At 42.8% G+C, this 20,568-nt stretch overlaps 1 protein-coding gene across 10 annotated transcripts in view; it reads left to right on the plus strand.

The window, feature by feature from the left end:
* The first annotated feature begins 353 nt into the window (after nt 1-353).
* The window catches only part of HECTD4 (HECT domain E3 ubiquitin protein ligase 4), a 185,114-nt gene continuing 164,899 nt past the window's right edge, over nt 354-20,568 (plus strand). For 5 of the 10 annotated variants that reach the window (XM_070628847.1, XM_070628848.1, XM_070628850.1 and 2 more), the window contains exon 1: nt 354-2,681. In XM_070628847.1, coding sequence (XP_070484948.1) covers nt 2,469-2,681 — 213 coding nt within the window. In that variant the 5' untranslated portion in view covers nt 354-2,468. The remainder of the gene's footprint in view (nt 2,682-20,568) is intronic. The other 5 variants (XM_070628851.1, XM_070628854.1, XM_070628853.1 and 2 more) reach the window with 2 other exon arrangements.

Here is a 20,568-nt window from a genome sequence, read left to right on the forward strand (position 1 = left end):
TTATTTATTTGGGAGACAGGCAGTGCAGGATGGAGCCAGCTACAGGTTCAAATCGTGATTCTGTCAATTCCTAGGCAGGTGCCAGTCACTCAATTCTGAATCTCAGTTCCTTGTAAAATGGGGCTATTACTGAATACTCTGAAGGGTGTTATGATAGATAAATGAATGTTTGTACCTGACTCCTAAGCGCTCAATAGCTTTTATTTTTTAAATTTTTTTGCTTTCTTCAAAAGTAACGCACGCTCTAGGAAGAAAACTGGGAAAACATTCCAAAGCACAAACCACAAATCCCCCAGTCCCCGGTAAATGCGCTGCTGAGATTCACCCAAATGTTAGCACACACCATACCTTCCGCGTCTTTTATTTTATGCTTATAGTCATACATGCATGTAATTTAAAAAATTCAATCATACTGTAAACACAATTTCAAAATTTTCTTACTATTTTAGCTTGATTTTTTCCATGTAGTAATAGAGCATGAACACTCACTTGTATTAACATTCTTCATAAACATTACTCTGAAAGGCTTCATAATGTTCCATCTTATGGATGTACTATATTATGGTTAACTAATCTCATGCTGTTGAACATTTAGACTGATTATCACTTTTTCTCTTATAAACAGTACAGAGCTGCACATCCCAGGCCCAGTATATACATCTCGACTATGGGTCTGATTATTTCCTTTGGACATTTTCCTCAAAGTTGAATTGCTGGATCAAAGGGTGTATGCACCTTAATGTTCTTCTGCTTTATTTATTCATTTATTCTTTATTAAAACTGTATTTTTTAGAGCAGTTTTAGGTTCGCAGCAAAACTGAATGGAAGGTACAGAGATTTCCTGTGTACTTCCTGCCCACCCCCCCACACAGAGCCTCCCACGTTTTCAACATCCCCCACCAGAGTGATACATTTGTTACAGTTGATGAGCCTACACTGACACATCATTATCACCCAAAGTCCATAGTATACATTACCTTCACTCTTGGTGGTGTACGTTCTATGGTTGCGGACAAATGTATAATGGCTTGTATCCATGATTACCGTATTGTACAGAGCATTTTCATTCCCTAAAAATCCTCTGTGCTCTGCCTGTTCATTGCCCTCTCCATCCAACTCCTGGCAACTACTGATCTTTTCCTTGTCTCCATAGTTTTGCCTTTTCGGAATGTCACGTAATTGGAATTATACAGTATGTAGCCTTTTCAGACAGGCTTCTTTCACTGAGTAATGTGCCTTTTAGGTTCCTCCACGCCTTTTCATGGCTTGATAGCTCATTTGTTTTTAGTGCTGAGTAATATTCCACTGTCTGGATGGACCACAGTTTATCCATCACCTACTGAAGGACATCTTGGTTGCTTCCAAGTTTTGGCAATCATAAATAAAGCTGCTATTAACATCCGTGTGCAGGTTTTGTGAGGACATACGTTTTCAACTCTTTTGGGTAAACACCAAAGCGTCCTTTATTTTTTTTAAGGTGAGAAGCGATACAAAGATAATCTCACCTCAACTATTCCAGACCAGTCCCGCTCCGTGCGGCAACCAACATTAACAATTTGAAATGTATTCTCTCACACGTTTTTCTCTACACATATAGTTCTTTCCTTTCTCGTTTTTATAAAAATGAGATGGCGTGCATCTTTTTAAGGTGTATGTCAATCATTGTTGAATATTTATGGAATATAACAATAGTTTTAACTCCCACTCAGGGAGCGCTGATTAAGTGCCACACAGTGGGCACCAAGCACTGTGTCAGGTGCTTCATTTGCACCGGGTTTTGACTTTTAGTAAATACGAAGCACCTACTGTGCGGTTCTACCAAGCGCTTATGAACAGGTGTGCAGCGCCTACTCTGCGCCACATTTTTGTGTCTATCCTATTGAAACGTGAAAGCAGAGAGTGAACCTCCACGCGCTGCCCAGGGATGGGGGCTCTGGCCCGAGCGAGGAGTGCACACCTGAGTGGGGGGAGGAGGGGAGGCGGTGGCTTCTTCTTCAGGTGCACTGCAGACCCACGGCGCCCCGGGACTGCTAGGGGAAGAACGGGCGAGGGAGGTCAGTCTGAGGGCAAGATGGAGGGAACGGCGGCGCGGAGATCCCGCAGACTCCGGTACCCAGGGCCGCAGGGCGGGGGGCGGGGCCAGGCGGGGGCTGGGCCTGTATTGTCCGCTCCGCGGTGCATGCCGGGAGCCCCGCCCCCAACATGGCGTCTCACTGACAGTTGGCTGCGGAGCGGCAGAGGCGGATCCTGCTCCTCAGGGCGGCGGCGGCGGCGGCGGCGGCGCGGGTCGGGGTCTCCGGGGCCGGGGGTTGAGGAGATGGCGACTCGGACCGCCTAGGGCGGAGCTGCACGGGCGCGGCGGCGAGTGGGGCGCTGCGGCGGGCGCTGCCATGGACTGGTGATCGCGGCGGCCCCTGCTCGCGTCTCCCTGGCCGGCGCGCTCCTCCTGCAGCCCCTCAGCCGGGGCCATGGGCTCGTCGGCGGCCGCTGCGGCGGCGGCGGCGGCGGCGGCCGCGGACTCGGCGCAGTGGCTCTCGGTGAAGGAGGAGACCATCTTCCTGCACGACGGGCTGATCCGGGTCACCGACCTGGCCGAGCTGCCCAGCGAGATCCTCGGGGCCCCGGAGGCCGCCGACACCGACTTGGAGGTGAGCGAGGCTGGCCCCGGCCTCCGCCGTCCGGTGAGCGCCCCCGCCCCGCGGCCCCGCCGCCTCCCCCCCGCCCCCGAGGCCGGGCCGCCCGCAGGTGTGTGGGCGCGGGCGTGCAGGTGGGGAGCCGCGGCTGCAGGGCTGCCGCCCGCCCGCCCGCCTCGGGGCCTCGCCGCCGGGGATTTCATCTGCGGTTTCGTTTTGAACGTTCAGACACCAGCGTTTTATTAGACTCTGCCCCGGCACGGCCTCAGCGCCCCGGGGGAGCTGCCGCCGCCTGCCCTCCCTCCCCTCCCCTCCTCCCGGACCCCCGCGCTCGCTCCGGGGCACACCCAGGTTGCTTAGCTTTGGGGACATTTTCATTTCAACGCTGCACATCCCCCCCTCCCCCACCTCCCTTTTCCTTCCTCAGTTCTGTGAGGGGTTTTCTTTTTTATTTGTTTCTTTTTTTCGGAGGAAGGTAGTGGCAGCTGCCGGTCCGCCATGGGCAACCCAGCAACTTCTCTGTGTCGTGCCTGGGGGGGGGGGGCGACACGGGGCCTTTGTCAGGGAAGCGGGCGGTGTGGACGGCGAGGGGGATGCTACAGCGGCCCTCCGTGCGCGCTCCGCCAAGGGTCACGGGCACTTTAGGCCGCGAGGCCTGTCTGAGCTCGAGGGTCACGCAGAAGCCCAGGCTTAGGAGCCGTGGCAGGTGCAAGAGCAATAATCCCAGCCGTGGTGCTGCCGGGGTTGGGGGCAGAAGGAGTCCAAATCAGCTTGGTTGATGGGAACTTTCCACCGACTTCACTTGGTTTCGTGTTTGCCCAGAGGTGGGAGTCCTGGCAGGATCGTTTCGTCGAGGCCAGCCCGTGCTGGCACTGCTCCCCCTCCACTTGGGGGGATGACATTTTGATGTGTAGGTAGCATGAGGTGTCATGAAATTCTTATTGTCGCAAGGAGGACTCTCTAGGGTAGGGCGCAGAGACGACGGCCTGTCTTCTGGCAATAAACGGAATGCGAGGAATCTTTTGTGTTTTGCGGTTTTGCATGCAGTTTGGCTTTTCAGCGCAAGAACATTTATAGAAATGGATTAGAACCCATTACTGTGTGTTTCTGGAAACGGCAGATCGGATCAGTTTGGCCGAGACGTTTGGACGTGCTTGAGATGCGAATACGTTCCACTGTGTTTTTGTGTCTGGTTTTGAGGTTGAGGTTGCAGCATTCCCATTGTGAACTCTTAATTGACTTATTTTACAGTCTAGGCACCAGAAAAAGGAAGATACAAGTTGGTAGGGAATTCCTAACATGGAATCATAGTGTTATTATGTCTCACTTGGGCCTATTCTATAAAAAGCAAGGTGTGTCTGAGTGTCTTATCTGCTTGAAAACTCAAGGGATTTTATGCTGTGATGGTAGAACCTTTTGATTTAATTGGCTCTGGTGTATGTGAAATGTGGGAAATGGATGCTCTTTGTTCCTTGGAGACTAAGTTCACAGATCCGAAAATTTTATATATGCAATTTATTTACTTTTAGGATTAAAAAAATGTAGGAGTAGTTAAAAATACTTGAGCTATTAAGTTGGCTTTCCTGAGATGTTTACTGTATAAATATATTGAGTATTTGTCAGGTGTTTACACAGGAGAATGATTTTAAAAGAAAGAACCTCTGGCCTGGTAGATTTAAAAAACTCTTTTAAAAAAATTTATCATCTGACCTCTCAGAAACCAATATGTGTGGGAGTGATAAACATTTATGACTGGCAGTAGGAAGAAGTTTTTTCATTTCTTCCCGTAGTTATACAGGCTACATAGTATCAAGAGAAGTGGATAGCTAAGAATGTTTTTTTGGCTATTAGATTTGTGTTTGTGTGGGTGTATTCACATTTAATTATTTAATAATAATAATATTGATTAGATGTATCCTGTGTGTCAGGCATCATCTTATTAAATTCTCAAAAGGATCCTAGTGGCTAAATATTGTTACCCGTTGTAACCATTGTAAATATTGCACCTGTTGTACAGATGAGGCAAGTAAAGTGCAGAGCAGGTGTTGGACTTGCTCAAGATCACACATAGTTAGAGAAGAGAGGCTGGAGGCTAACCCAGGTCTGTTGATCTGAAACACATCTGCTCATCTTAATATTCTACTGCTTGCATGCTTGTATGATACTCAGATTTGTAATTATTTTAGATTTAATAGCTAGCTAAAGATAGGGTAATAAACTGTATTTCCTTTCTAGTAATGGTACTCTTTTTTAAAGATTGGCACCTGAGCTAACCTCTCTTGCCAATCTTTTTTTCTTTTTTTTAAAGATTTTATTTTTTTCCTTTTTCTTCCCAAAGCTCCCCGGTAAGTAGCTGTATATTCTGTGTTGTGGGTCCTTCTAGTTGTGGCACATGGGACGCTGCCTCAGCGTGGTTTGATGAGCAGTGCCATGTCAGCGCCCAGGATTCGAACCAACGAGACACTGGGCCGCTTGCAGCGGAGCGCGCAAACTTAACCACTCGGCCATGGGGCCAGCCCCCCAATCTTTTTATTTTAATTCTTCTCCCTAAAGTCCCCCGTACATAGTTGTATATTCTAGTTGTGAGAGCCTCTGGTTGTGCTATGTGGGATGCTGCCTCAACATGGCCTGATGAGCAGTCCCATGTCTGCGCCCAGGATCCAAACCGGCGAAACCCTGGGCCGCCAAAGGGGAGCACACGAACTTACCACTCGGCCTCGCGGCCCGGGCCCTGTAATGTACTCTTTTTCATGTTTGAGGAAGTTTAGAGGTTCATCAACTTTTTTTTTTTTGAGGAGGATTAGCCCTGAGCTAACTGCTGCTAATCCTTTTTTTTTTTTGCTGAGGAAGACCACCCTGAGCTAACATCCGTGCCCATCTTCCTCTACTTTATATGTGGGATGCCTACCACAGCATGGCATGCCAAGCGGTGCCATGTCCACAACGGGATCCGAACCAGTGAACCCTGGGCCAGCGAAGCGGAATGTGTGAACTTAACCGCTGTGCCACCAGACCAGCCCCAAGGTTCATCAACTTTTTAAAAATTAACTTTTGAAATGCTGCCACCCCTATGAAGTACACTCTTCCAAGCCTCTCCCTTTTGGTGGACCTCTGGGTGAACAATGGCCATTTTTTTGCACGGTTTTATAGTTACATAGAACCTTTCAGTTAACAATTTTGGATTGTAAGAGGTGAGACTCAAACTAAGCTGACTAACTTATGAGTGGCAACCTCGATGGGTGAGACTGCATTAGCTGTGATAGAGTCTCAGAATTTTAGAGGAAGAAGGGCCCTTGTTTGAGAGAGAAGTTATCTGAGATCAGTAGAGGTTATGGTGTGGTAGCATGGCTGGTTGTGGCAGGGCACATGACTAGACCCTGGCTTTCCTACCTTTGAATTCCAGTGTTCTTTTGCTTCTGTAAGTGCTGGTCACAGTTAAATGTCAGTCAGAAAAAAGAAGCCATCCTAAGAAGCAGATCAACATCAACGTAGCATTTTAATTTAAGCAAGAGCAGAGCATTTGAATTAAAAATTTTCTTCCCAGTGAATTCTAAACAGAAGAGTTTTTTGTTTCGTTTTTTAAATCAATAAATAGTGTTTAACAGATTCATTTAACAAGTATTTGTGGAATTCACAAGTGAGCTGGGCCCACTGTCCTGGGTGTTGGGGGCATAGCAAGGGATAAAATAAAATCCTTGTCCTTAAAGGCTTTTATTTTAGTGAGAAGATACAGACAGTAACAAATAAATATATGGTGTGTCTATCTATCTATCTATCTATCTATATACAGTCAAACGATGGGTGCTGTGGAGAAGAGTATAGCTGCATAGTGGGTGGAGAGTAATGGTGGGGAAGGACTCTGTTTTACATAGGGTGGGCAGGAAAGGAAAGCCCAGGATGGCATTTGAGCAGAGACCTGAGGAAGTGAGAGAGTGTACCATATGGCTACTGGGGAAAGCACATCCCAGACAGAGGACAGCAAGAGCCAAGTCCCTGAGAGGGAAGCATCCTTAGCATCCTTAGTCTGGGGCTCTGAGCCCAGCGAGCAGAGGGAGAGAGGAGAGTGATAGGAGATGAGGGCGGGGGCTGCAGATCAAGTAGGGCCTTGTAGATAAGGACTTTGAATCTTCTCTGCATGAATTAAAAATGCAGAGGGAGGCTTTTTCTTGGCCTTTAATATAGCTCTCTATATTTATTTTAATTTTATATTGTTGACAGAAAGCAAAAGTTTGTAGGAAATTATTTTTTAGTGTTGAAATAAATATAAATTTAAGAGAAATTTTTAAAAAGCTCGAAAGTGAGAACATTTATTATTGAATTTTGCATTATATTTCATAGAACATTGGTCTTTTTAACCTGTTATTTTATTTTATTTTTTTGCTGAGAAACACTTGCCCTGAGCTAACATCTGTTGCCAGTCTCCCTCTTTTTGTATGTGAGCCATGGCCACAGCTTGGTCACTGACAGATGAGTGATGTAGGTCTGCGCCCGGGAATCGAACCTGGGCTGCCAAAGTAGGGTGTGCCGAACTTAACTACTAGGCCATGGGGGCTGGCCTAGTCTTTTAAAAATGAGGGCACTTTACAAGAAAAAAAGCAATAGCTTATTTGTGGAACTTCTAAAAAGTTTCTGCTTCATATCTCATTTTTCTTTACAAACTCCAGGTGGGGACAGGCCTTGTACATATGGATGTTGACAGAGAAGCTAATTGACTCGCCCAAGGTTGCCAAGATATTTTTTATCCCACTGTTTAGATTAATTTTGAATCCAAGCATTTTGGTTAGTGTTTCTCATTTTTCATTGTGTTTGTTTATAAGGACCCCCCCCATTCAAAGACTTGAACATGAACGTTTATGGCAGCTTTATTTGTGATTGCCAAAAACTGGAGACAAATGAAATGTCCATCAACAGATGAATGGATAAACAAGTGTGGTATGTCCACCCAACGGAATACTACTCAGCAATAAATAGAAATGAGCTGTTGATACTGACAACATGGATTTATGCTGAGTGGAAGAACCCAGTCAAACAGGAGTACCTACTGTAAGATTCCGTTTATATGCAATTCTAGAAACTCAAACTAATCTGTAGTCACAGAGAGCAGATCAGTGGTTGCTTGGGGTTGGAGGCGGGCAGGAAGGGATGGGAGAAGGGATTACAAAGGAACGTGAGAAAACTTTTGGGGTAATGGATATGTTCCCCATTTTGATTGTGGTGATGGTTTCATATTGTATGTATACATATGTCAAAACTCATCAAATTGTACACTTTAAATATATGCAGTTTCTTGCATGCCAGTTATACCTCAGTAAAACCCCATGCAGTCCCAGAATGCTTTACTGATATCATTTAGGAAGTGAAAAAAGGCTCAGCAGGGTTGCTTTTTTTTTTTTGGCTGAGAAAGATTCACCCTGAGCTATCATCTGTTCCAGTCTTCCTCCATTTTGTATGTGGGATGCTGCCACAGCATGGCTGCTAATGAGTGGAGTAGGTCTGCGCCCAGGCCACCAAAGTGGATCACGCCGAACTTAACTGCTAGGCCATGGGGCCGGCCCTGTTTGTTTTTTGCCTTGTAAGGGAGGGAGCATTTGAGTATGGAGCTGATCAACTGAAATAGTCAAGGCTTTGAATACTTATGATACACTCAGGTGAAATCTTTGAGATGACATTTAGGTTTACAAATGTTGATCTATTCTCCCAGGAGGCTACTACCAGCCTCTTTATCCTTTGGTCAAAATTCTTTGGAAGGTGTTTATGTACTTTTATAGAATTGCAAATTTAGATTTAGAAGAGTTAATAAATGAATAAACTTCCTTTGTTTACCAGTAGAATGAATTACCGTGTAATCATTGAGCACTGGAATAAGAGTCACTGAATCCCGGCGCAGTGTTCTGTGAGCTTGGGCAAAGGGCTCAAAAGCCCTTAGGCTCGGCAGGCTAACTGTAAAGTTAGAATGAAGTACTTGAGGACTGTGGGAGGCTGTATTGCCTAGAGGTTAAAGTCAACTTCAGTCAGACTGGGATTCAAATTCTAACTGTGCCTCTTACTAGCCGTGTGACTTAAGGCAAGTTCCATACCTTTAGTAATCCCTGTTTTTTCCTACTGCGACTTCTTTGTCCTCATTGTCACCACCTCTACTACCACTATGACAGCAGTGTCAGCCTATTGCATGCCAGGCTCTGTGCTAAGCACTTCCCACCCGTTCTCTCATTTCTTCCTCACAAAAACCTTATGAGATTGGTACTATTGTTATTTTTATTTTACAAATGAGGAAACTGTGGCCCAGAAATGAAGTAACTTGACAAAGGTCATACAGGTAGTAGCGAAGCTGAGGCTAAAGTAGATCTGTCTGACTCCAGCCCGGGGCCCAGGCTCTAGAACCGCTGTTAGACTGTCTTATCATCTGAGGAGGGGGATGAGGATAGTTAATGGAAGGACCAGGTAAGGATGGATGTGATTCTGTACTGACAGTGTGTGAACTCTCTTCACAAGGTGCTGTGTTGCTGAACAGTTATTGTATGCATATTGAGTCACCTGCCCATTGTAGATGAAAGCAAAACTATCCCATCAACAGATTTTTTTTTTTCTAGTAGTGGGTAGTGGAGATAGCTTTTGTGTGTGTGATCCGTCTGGAATTTTCTTCCTTCCCAATTTGCAATATGGCTAAGCAGATGAGATTATAGTTTTCATTTCAGTTTTCCTCCAATTGTATGCCCAAGGTCTTGCTAAATAAATCACTTTTGATTATTATCTGTCTTTCTGGCTTCCATATTGCCTGTCACAGAATACTCCCTGTTGTCCAGGGCTACTGGATGGATTGTCAGGCACCTGTTCTTTCCTAAGTCATAAGGTACCTGTGGTGATAATTATGAAAGGACTGTCAGTTCCTGAAAGTGCCCCATGCTTTCTCTTCCCCTCCCTTTTTGTTTTTTGAGGAAGGTTAGCCCTGAGCTTTTTGCTGAGGAAGGCTGGCCCTGAGCTAACATCCGTGCCCGTCTTCCTCTACTTTATATGTGGGACGCCGACCACAGCATGGCTTGCCAAGCAGTGCCATGTCCGCACCCGGGATCCGAACTGGCGAACCCCGGCCGCCGAAGCGGAATGTGCGCACTTAACCCCTGCGCCACCGGGCCGGCCGCCTCCCTTCCCTTCTTTCCATTTTGTTTTACAGTGGTGGTTGTGGATGAACACCGGGAATGTAGACTGCTTTGCAAGATGTTCAGTCAATAGTCGTAGACAAATGTAAATAGCTGCAGGTGATCAACCATGGGACAAATGTATAGTTACTTCAAAAGGAGAGAAGACTGTAGAAATTGTGTAACTGTTACTTTGATCCTGCATTATTGACACAGCTTATGTACCTATTAAATTTTCTTAAACTAATACATGAATACATTCTTATGACAAAATGAAATAACAGATGAAAATGAAGTTCCTTTTGACTACCATCCCTAATCTTGATCTCCATCTGCTCCCCACCCCAGTTAAATTAGTGATAAAATTTTTTATATATTCTTCAAGTCTATTGTGGTTTTTCTTGTGAGGAATGTTGGCCTTGAGCTAATATCTGTTGCCAGTCTTCCTCTTTTTTGCTTGAGGAAGATTGTTGCTGAGCTAACATCTGTGCTGATCTTCCTCTATTTTACGTGGGATGCCACCACAGCATGGCTTGATGAGTGGTGCTAGGTCCACACCTGGGAACCTGCTAACCTCGTGCCACTAAAGCAGAGCCTGCAAACTTAACCACTGTGCCACTGGGCTGGCCCCACTTCCAGACCATTTTTGAATATGCATGTTTATGTGTACGTATATATATAACACTTATTTTTTTTTACATAAAAGATGTGATGCTAGACATATCTTTCTGTAACTTTTTTTTTTTAAAGATTTTATTTTTCCTTTTTCTCCCAAAGGCCCCTGGTAAATAGTTGTGAATTTTTAGTTGTGGGTCCTTCTAGTTGTGGCATGTGGGATGCCGCCTTAGCATGGCGTGATGAGCAGTGCCACATCCATGCCCAGGATTCGAACCCACGAATCCCTGGGTTGCCGAAGTAGAGTGTGCGAACTTAACCACTCGGCCAAGGGGCCGGCCCCAGTAACTTTTTTTTTTTTTTTTTAAAGATTTTATTTTTTCCTTTTTCTCCCCAAAGCCCCCCCGGTACATAGTTGTGTATTCTTCGTTGTGGGTTCTTCTAGTTGTGGCATGTGGGACGCTGCCTCAGCGTGGTCTGATGAGCAGTGCCATGTCCGTGCCCAGGATTCGAACTAACGAAACACTGGGCCGCCTGCTGCGGAGTGCGCGAACTTAACCACTCGGCCACGGGGCCAGCCCCCCCGGTAACTTGTTTTTTAAAAAAACCTCAATGATATGTTTTGACCTTTCTAAGTTTCAATATATTGATCTACTGCGTGTTTTTTTTCCTTTTTAAAGATTGACACCTGAGCTAACATCTGGTGCCAACCTTTTTTTTTCTTCTTTTTCTTCCCAAAGCCCCCCGGTATGTAGTTGTATAGTCTAGTTGTAGGTCATTGTGGTTGTGCACTGTGGGACACCGCCTCAGCATGGGTTGATGAGGGGTACTATGTCTGCACCCAGGATCCCAACCGGCAAAACCCTGGGCCGCCAAAACGAAGCGAGCAAACCTAACCACTCGGCCACGGGGCCGGCCCCTACTGCATTTTTTTAAAGTGCTGTACAAGACTCCAAAAGTGCCATAGTTTGTTTAGCCATCCTCCTGTTGATGAGTGTCTTAGTTTCCTGTTGCTATGCTAACAGATTATCACAAATCTAGTTGTTTAAAACAACACAGATTTGCTTTTATGTTTCTGGACATCAGAAGTCTGAAATGAGTTGCTCAGGGTAAAGTCAGGTGTTGGCAGATCTGGTTCCTTCTGGAGGCTGTAGAGGAGAATCCTCTCCCTTGCCTTTTCCTCTGCTTCTGGTGGCCACATGTATTCCTTGGCTTGTGGCTCCTTCCTCCATCTTCAAAGTGCACTTCCCTAGTCTTTGCTCTGTCATCACATCATCTTCTTTGACTCCTCCCGCATCCTTTTATAGGGACCCTTGTGGTTTCATTTAGAGCCCACCCAGATAATCCAGGGTAATCTCTCCATCTCAAGATCCTTAATTTAATCACACCTGCAAAGTCTCTTTTGCCGTCTAAGGTCAGATTCACAGGTTCCAGGGCCTGGGATGTGGACTTGTTGGGGGGCCATTATTCAGCCTACCACAATGGGTATTTTGGTTGTTTGCAGCTTTTCACTATTAAAAACAGTCCTTCATGACTCGTGTGCACATGTGGGACTATTTCTCTAGAGTAGTTCTTGAGAAGTAGAATCACTGGGCCATAGCTGACCATTTTAAATTTTAATAGATACTGCCAAATTGCTCCCCAAAGTGACTATACCAATTCATACTCCCCAGTAACAGTGCTTTATATGACCTTTTTTTCTCACACCCTTATGGAGACCATTTTAGAACTCATGGATTTGCTTAAATTCATCATTTGCTTAAGCCAGTGGCTTTTGCTCCAAAAGATGAGTCCAGTAGATGTAACTGAGTACCTGGATGGACATGCCTGCCGAACCATAGGCAGCCAAAAGAAGCCAGAATTTTCTGTTAGTGCTGCCTAGCTGTTATCACCTCATTTCCGAGGACCTTTCTTGTGGCCTAGATCTCCTTTGCCTCCTGGCAGATACTCATTTTGGTCAGTAATCCGGTTAATACAGACCCTGTCCACATATAGACAGGAGAGAGCGACAGCTTCTTATTCTGATGGTCTGGGGATGCTGCCCGCTCTGGGGAAGACATGCAAACCCCTGAAGTGTATTCAGAGAGCAGAGCAGTTCTTAGGCAGACTGTTTGGACTCAAGAGAGTCTTAAAAGTCTTCTATCTTACATGCCAATATGGGGAATAATTCTACTTTTTTTTGACCTATATGAAAAATAACAGATATTAAGTTGATTGTATTTTTATGCAATGCAAAGCATTTTTTTTTTTTTGCTGAGGAAGATTAGCCCTGAGCTAACATCTGTGCCAGTCTTCCTCCACTTTATATGTGCATTGCCACCACAGCATGGCTGAGTGGTGTAGGTCCACGCCTGGGATCTGAACCCATGAACCTGGGCCGCTGAAGCAGGGTGCGCCAAACTCAACCACTGTGCAGTGGGGCCGACCCCAAAACTTTTTTGATTATAAAGAAGTAATACATGGATGTTGTAGAAAATAGAGAAAAGACCTGAAAGTGTGGGGGAGAAGAGAAAGATCCTTTGATTGCGCCATCCAGAAGTAGCCATATTAATTAATGTTTTACTATTTCCTTTAATTCATATTTTTATGTATGATATATAATAATAATAATAAATATTATTAGGAGACCAAAAGATTTTTAGCATTTGGAGTGTTATTTTTATTTATTTATTTATTTTTTTGAGGAAGATTAGCCCTGAGCTAACATCTGCTGCCAGTCCTCCTCTTTTTGCTGAGGAAACCTAGCCCTGAGCTAACATCCGTGCCCATCTTCCTCTACTTTCTGTGTGGGACCTACCACATAGAAAGCCTACCACAGCATGGCTTTTGCCAAGTGGTGCCATGTCCGCACCCCAGATCCGAACTGGCAAACCCCGGGCCCTCGAAGCAGAACGTGTGGACTTAACTGCTGTGCCCCCGGGCTGTCCCCACGGAGTATTATTTTTTAAATAAAGTTTGGTAAATTATGAATTTGTAGTAATTATTAAAGTGTGTTTCTGCAACCTGTTACTATTGACAGTTTATAACTGAAAAGAATTCTTACAGTGTTATATGATTCCTCTCCCAATAATGGTGAATATTTGTGTGGAGCTTTGAATTGATAAAGTGCTATTAAGCACAGTTGTAGAGTAATTAAAGTTCCGTGATGGGATGCTTTGGAGTGGACACACTTGAATCCCTAGTGTTTCTACCGAGAGGTGCAGTTGGCTGAATTACTAGGTCATAGCACAGTGTGTAGCAATTTTAGATTAACAATAAGGAGATGCATAATTTGCAAACTATTTTATGCAAATTGTAGGGTTAGTAATGCTGATAACTACAGATGCGTCATTCAAGTAGTGGTTTTATACCAACAAAATGCTAACATTCAGCTTGTGTTTGTAATGGATCTTTCCGTGTTTACTGTATTTGCTTTGTGCGCTGTGGTTTGCTTTACTGATTTCAAATGAACAAAGTCTAATATAATAGATGTAGCTATTTACGGGACAGAACTGAAAATCTGGACCTCCTGTCTCTATTGATATGTTTGCTTTTCTTAGTCTTGACGTAAAATAATTAAGAATGTTGAAGGAGAATCTGTGTCAACATATTTTCATCAAAACAGCGGTACATAAGAGAAGAATTATCTTCTTTCTTTCTTGATACTGATTTCTTCCTGATCATCCAGATGTGGTGTAGCTGAAAGACAGCTAACTACTGGTTTGTTTAAACAAGAAAGGAGCAGAATGGGTGGAAAGGTAAAAATACATTTGGGGAACTTTGGAGGAAACATTTTTTGGAATAAAAGCTTCCTTTCCCTCAGGGGTTCTGAACTTGAATAGAGTTCAGGGATCCATGGGATCCATGGATAGAATTCAGGGGTCTGTGAACTTGGATGGGAAAAATGATATCATAATTTACTCCTACCTTTAGCTGCAATTCAGCCTTTTTTTGGATTATGAATGTAGTGAACAAACCCTAGTAGCATTGGCAGTACCTGTGACTTTGTAAGCAGTAGAAATCACAGCTATTTTTATGTCATATTACGGTTGTTGAGCATATCTTGAAGTGTTGTTTACGCTCACCGTCACGTAGACGTTTTGGTAAGTGTTAGATCTTGTTGTTCAATGTGCTGATAATGAAGCTCCTCTACTCATTTTGCAAGTTGGTTTTTTAAAGTATTTTGGTAACTGTTTTTTGTATACTGTAATTGGCTTCTTATAAGCCCATTTATTTTATTTTATGCATTTAAAAATGTTATCTGAGAAGGGTCAACAGGCGTCAGCAAACTGCAAAGGGTTCAGTGCCCCTGAGACAGACTCTGTGAGCATCTCTCCTTTTCAGCTGACGTTTGCTGAAGACCAGCATAGTTTGCAGTTGTCTGAAATAAAAGTGACCACATTTTGGAAACTTCTTAATATTTTCTGTGGTGGAAAATGTTATCCTCCTACAAATTTTTCCATTGCCTACTGGCTGCAATCCCTTAGTTAGAAATAATCTTCTTGGGTGATCTGGTTTTTGCCCGTTTGCCAAACATGGTATCGTTAACAAGGAAGCTTTTAAAAATTATTATTATTATTTTTTTGCTGAGGAACATTGGCCCTGAGCTAACATCTGTGCCAGTCTTCCTCCATTTTTCAGTATGTCGGCTGCCAGCACAGCATGGCTGTCAACAGAGCAGTATAGGTCTGTACCCAGGAACTGAACCCAGGCTGAAGAAGCAGAGCACACTGAACTTAACCACTAGGCCACTGGGGCTGGCGCCTAGCTTTTGTTTTAAGAAAATAAAATATCTGCTAAAAAGTGACAAGCAATTCTTTTGAAATAGAACAGTTTTTTTGTTCACCACATATTTTGGATTGTTTCCCCGTGTCTGGGAGAATATTGCTCAACTGAAGCTACTTGAATAAAAATTCATTAACATACTTTATATCGGTATCTTATATTGCAATAATGAATCATTTTAAACAGGTGACCTCAAGCACTAACTTCCCAGGAGAAACATCATCACCTTTTTTTTTTTTTTTTTGGGTGAGGAAGATTGGCCCTGAACTAACATCTGTGCTGATCCTCCTCTATTTTATATGTGGAATGCTGCCTCAGAATGGCTTGATGAGTGGTGTATAGGTCTGTGCCCAGGATCTGAACCTGCGAACCCCAGGCTGCCAAAGCGGTGTGTGAACTTAACCACTACGCCACTGGACTGGCCCCAGAGAAACATTATTTTTAAAGTCTGAAATTCATTTTGCTTTCATCTTCTCTATAGAGTACAATTATATGCTTTGGTTTCTTTTATTGTTCAAATTGTTATTTTACATTTGTATTGTCAAAGTTTAGCAGTTTTACTTAAATAGCCTCTAGAACTGTGCTGTCCAGTCAGTGGCTACTGCCCACGTGTGGCTGGTCAGGATTGAAATGTGCTAAAAGTGTAAGATACACATCAGATTTTGAAGACTTCATGCAGAAAAAACATGTAAAATGTCTCACTAATAGTAGCTAAATTGATTAGATGTTGAAATGATAATATTTTGTATGTAATGGGTTAACTAAGATATGTTATTTAAATTAAAAAATACTAACATTAATTTCCTCTATTTCTTTTTACCTTTTTAAATGTGGCTACTGGAAAGTGTTAAATTCCATATGTATTTCTATTGGACAGAGTTTCTCTGTACCGAGGTCAGCACACTATGGCCCTCATGGTCATATCCAGCTGTCTGTTTTTGTAAATAAAGTTTTATTGGAACATAACCAGCCCATTCATTTACATATTGTCTGCCATCATGCTACAACACAGAGTTGAATAGAGGACTATGGCCAGCAAGCCTTCCAGGGGCTTTCAAACGTACTGTTTTCATCGTATCCTTTCAGTGGCTCTGTGAGGCAGTAGAGGAGATGTTATTTTAGGAAAAAAGGCTTAGAGAAGCAAAGTGATTTGTCCAAGGTCATATAGTTAGTTAATCCTAAGATTAGGACTCTAGTTTAGTTCTTCTGAGTGTTTTCCCACTGTTCCTCTGCTTTAGGTAGCAGAGGATAACCTGTTATCTCTGAGACAGCAGTTAATGGCAGCTATTTTAAATAAGATCTTTATAGCCCAGCCTACACAAGGCTGTCAGAGTAATCATCCTAAAGCACAGTTATATTACTTCCTTGCCCAGACCTTCAGTGGCTTCCCATTTCCTGCAAAATAAACTCCTAATTCAAGGTAGTTATGATTTGGCTCCATTCTACCTTTCCTTTTTTTTTTTTGAGGAAGATTAGCCCGGAGCTAACATCTGCTGCCAATCCTCCTCTTTCTGCTGAGGAAGACTGGCCCTGAGCTAACATCCGTGCCCATCTTCCTCTACTTTCTATGTGGGACGCCTACCACAGCATGGCATGCCAAACGGTGCCATGTCTGCACCCAGGACCGAACCGGTGAACCCCTGGCCGCTGAAGCGGAACATGTGCACTTAACCGCTGCGCCACCTGGCTGGCCCCCATTCTACCTTTCCAGTCTTATCTCATTACTCTCCCCCTGCCCCCTACTCATTTTCTGCATTCTGTCCCACAGTCTTGGCTCATGGGGTTCCGTTGCCCTGAGGAACCCCACGTCCACTTTGGGAACCCTATTTGTCCTTCAAGGTGCAGATCAAATGCCATTTCTCCATAAAATTTTCATGGTTCCGACAGTTAGAAACAGTCACCCTCGTTTCTGTATTTCCATAGCACTGCCTTAAATATATTAAAGTTATTTATTTGTATGTTTGATCTCCCTTACTATATTAGAAGCTCTTGGAGGGCAGCCCCTTCATATTGTACATGATTGAGTACCTACTAATATAGTAGGGGGTAGAACATTGGAAGCTGATTGAACTGAATGTCAAAAGGGGCATTTAAAATGTGTGAAGCGTGTGATTTAATGAATAATATTGTGAGTTGAGAACACAGGGGAGGAAAAATTCGTTAATAGAGAATAAGATAAGAATAGGCAGTTAGTTCAGGTGAGACTTTAGGAATTTTAGTTGCAGTTATACTTTCCATTTTAGATAAGAGAGAACACATCCCAACAGTTGTAATGAATGTTGCTATTGCTGGAATGTGGATAAGCAATATAGGCTTAAGACTTTTGATTTCGTGTGGAGCATAATGAATTTTGCATAGAGAATAATGACTCCCTGAGAGATTTCTGAAGACAGCTAGATTAGTGGAAGTTAATTGAAAATACCTGGTTTGATCATTATTCTAAAAATCTTAATGAATTTGAATAAATTTTTGTTTAACTTAGTTCTTTGATTAAGTAGTAAACTTGAGCACAATTCTATTTATTTTGAACATGTCTGTGTAGAGATTATTTTTTTCAGGGTTTTCAGTGAACTATGACCATTTACCAGCTTTTATTGAGTGGCAGTACCCTGAGGACTGGAACTGTCACAAAAGTCATATTATAGAATTTAGCCTGGTCTAATTACTGATTAGCATAATAAGGCTATTAATCATAATTTATTTAAAATATTGCAAAATCCTTAAAATTTAAAAAATTAAAATGTTCGAATGTTAGAAAATTTGCAAGGTGTAGAAAAACTATAAAGAAGAAAATAAAATCCTTCATATTACCACCACCTAGAGAGATAAGTTCATATTTTCATGTGTTTCCCTCCAGACATTTTTCTATACATGTACGCTTACGCACAGACATATTTTAAGAAATCAGGATGATTACATGTATATTTTGTGTTTTTCCTTTTTCACTTATCATTGACATTATTTGGGGGAGCATTTCTCCAAAACATTCAGTATTGTTGAGAATATAGTTTTTAATACCTGCATACATATTAATTCCTGTGTGATATTTCTTTGTATGGATGTTCAGTGATGTGTTTACCCAATCGACTATTGTTAGATATTTAGTCAATCCTGTTGAAAAGTTTTAAAAATTAGAGAAATAGTTTTTATAAATAATGAGATTCTTCTCTTTAAGTGTACTGGAACACACACATGTGACCATTTAGGTTTATTTACTGTAAGTCAGATGAGAGGCTTCAGAATATGCTCAAACTGTGTAAATGCATAAGATTGTTTCATTGTTCAGTTTTATATGCATCATTAAGTCCATATCTCTGATCATGTAATAGAATACCTAAATTATATGTGTAGTCTGTTGCTTCGTGAGGTGCTTTATTTAATCAGAAATTTTAGGAAAGCAACACATGGTTCAAGGTTCCAGAGGTTCAAAGAAGAATTCAGGGAGAAGTCTCCTTCCTAGCCTCCTTCCCCTGCAGCAGCCGGTGTTACTAGCTGGTCGGTACCCTGCAGGAGTATTCAGTGCACAAGTCGATGCATGGCAGACTCCTCTCGGACCTTGGCTGCTGCTATGCCCCCTTCTGCTGCCCTCCACTCCACTCTAGCCCCCCAGGCCTCCTGGTGTTCATCACAGGTCAGGCTGGCAGGTCCCTAAGCCCCGCCTCCTCAGGACCTTTGCTCTTCCCTCTGGATGAAGTGAGCTCCCATAAGGCAGCAGTCCACGCATGTGGTAGAGGTGGTATTTTGTGCATATTGAAGTATGAAATACTTAGGAAGTTAACGTATTAGAAAACAAAAACAGCGTATTACTCAGGGAGGTTTTACCCTGTTAGCCAACCAGTGGGAGAGCTTTGAAACTAAAACAATGGATCTTTTCAAACAGATACGTATAGTTATACTCATAGCACAGTTCCAGAGAGTACAGATGGATACTTCACATACTGTGGCAGAGGAGACAGAGGACTTTTTTTCCAAAGGTTCTCTGGTTGCAAGACTGTGTGGTAGTTCTACAAAATGGGGGACATACAGTGTTAACTAGAATTAGAACACTTCTCCCAAATTTTGATCCTACAGATTCATTTTTCTCTAAATAGTTCTATTTGGTGCTAAAATGTCACCCTTCTTGCTTCCGGAGTTAAACAGGCACTCACATGGTAAACAAATATGTAACTTACACAACATTGGTTTTTAAATGTGTATAAAGTTATATTGTATGGCTCTTTCTTCGCCTTTTGTTTTTAGAATGCATGTTAATATGTGGGGCTATATGGAATATCATAGCCTCTGGGATTGAAGGAAGATAGTATACTGAGTCAGTGACAAATATTTATTTATTTATTTGGGGAAGATTAGCTCTGACCTAATATCCACTGCCAATCCTCCTCTTTTTGCTGAGGAAGAGTGGCCCTGAGCTAACATCTTTGCCCGTCTTCCTCTATTTTATGTGTGGGACGCTGTCACAGCATGGCTTGATAAATGGTGCCATGTCCGCACCCAGGATCCGAACCAGCGAACCCCAGACCACCAAAGCAGAGTGTGTGGACTTAATCAATCACCACACCACCGGGGTGGCTCGTCAGTGACAAATAACTAACCTGGAGCTTCAAAACGCAGGAGTCTTCAGGGGGTGTGCAGATACAGAGAGCGAGCCTAGTGGTTGAGCCCATAGGCCTTGGCATTGACATAGCTAGCCAGCTTTTAGCCCAGCTCTGCCTCCTAGCAGAACTTCTATTCCTTGGTTATAAAATGCCCTCTTTCGAGGGTAAATGAGAAGACTAAGTGAGATAAATTGGATTAAGCGCCCACAATAGCAGCTGGCATATGGCATATAATGAAAATATGTGTGGGGAAAACTTTGATATTGAAACATTATTCATTTCAAGTGTTGGATCCTTGAAGTTTTTGATGGCATGTTGTGTTCTAAAATCATGTATTGTCATGGATGAATAGATATTTTCCCTCAAGTTCTTTAAAACTTAGAGAACTAAGATCCTTGTCTTTATTCATATAGTTGAATAATAGTACTGTGTCTTGATCTTGTCTTCAACAAGAGTAATATTTTTGGTTATTTTTGCTAGAGATATATAGGAACAAGTATGATTTATTTCTGCCAACTGAATTTAAAAGACTTTTTTAAAAAGGGGTATCTTAATTACACATTTTATATGTTTTCTCTTATATATTCTAATATTTTCCCTTCTCCATAGGCTTAACCTATCATTTTTTTTTCTGTGTTGGGGATATAAGGTCAAAGTATTTAGTTCTTGAGAGTTGCCCCTCCGGAGAACTTTATTCATGGGATGATGGATGCTTTAAACAGAAAATCTTTTGGGAAGTCCTTGATGATGAAAAATTTGTGGATGGTAAAAATAATATTTTGCTATTTTTATGTTTTATAACCTATACTAGATACTTCCTAGAGT

This window comes from Equus przewalskii, chromosome 7 (genome assembly GCF_037783145.1).
Source record: "Equus przewalskii isolate Varuska chromosome 7, EquPr2, whole genome shotgun sequence".
In the NCBI taxonomy this organism is placed as follows: Eukaryota; Metazoa; Chordata; class Mammalia; order Perissodactyla; family Equidae; genus Equus; species Equus przewalskii.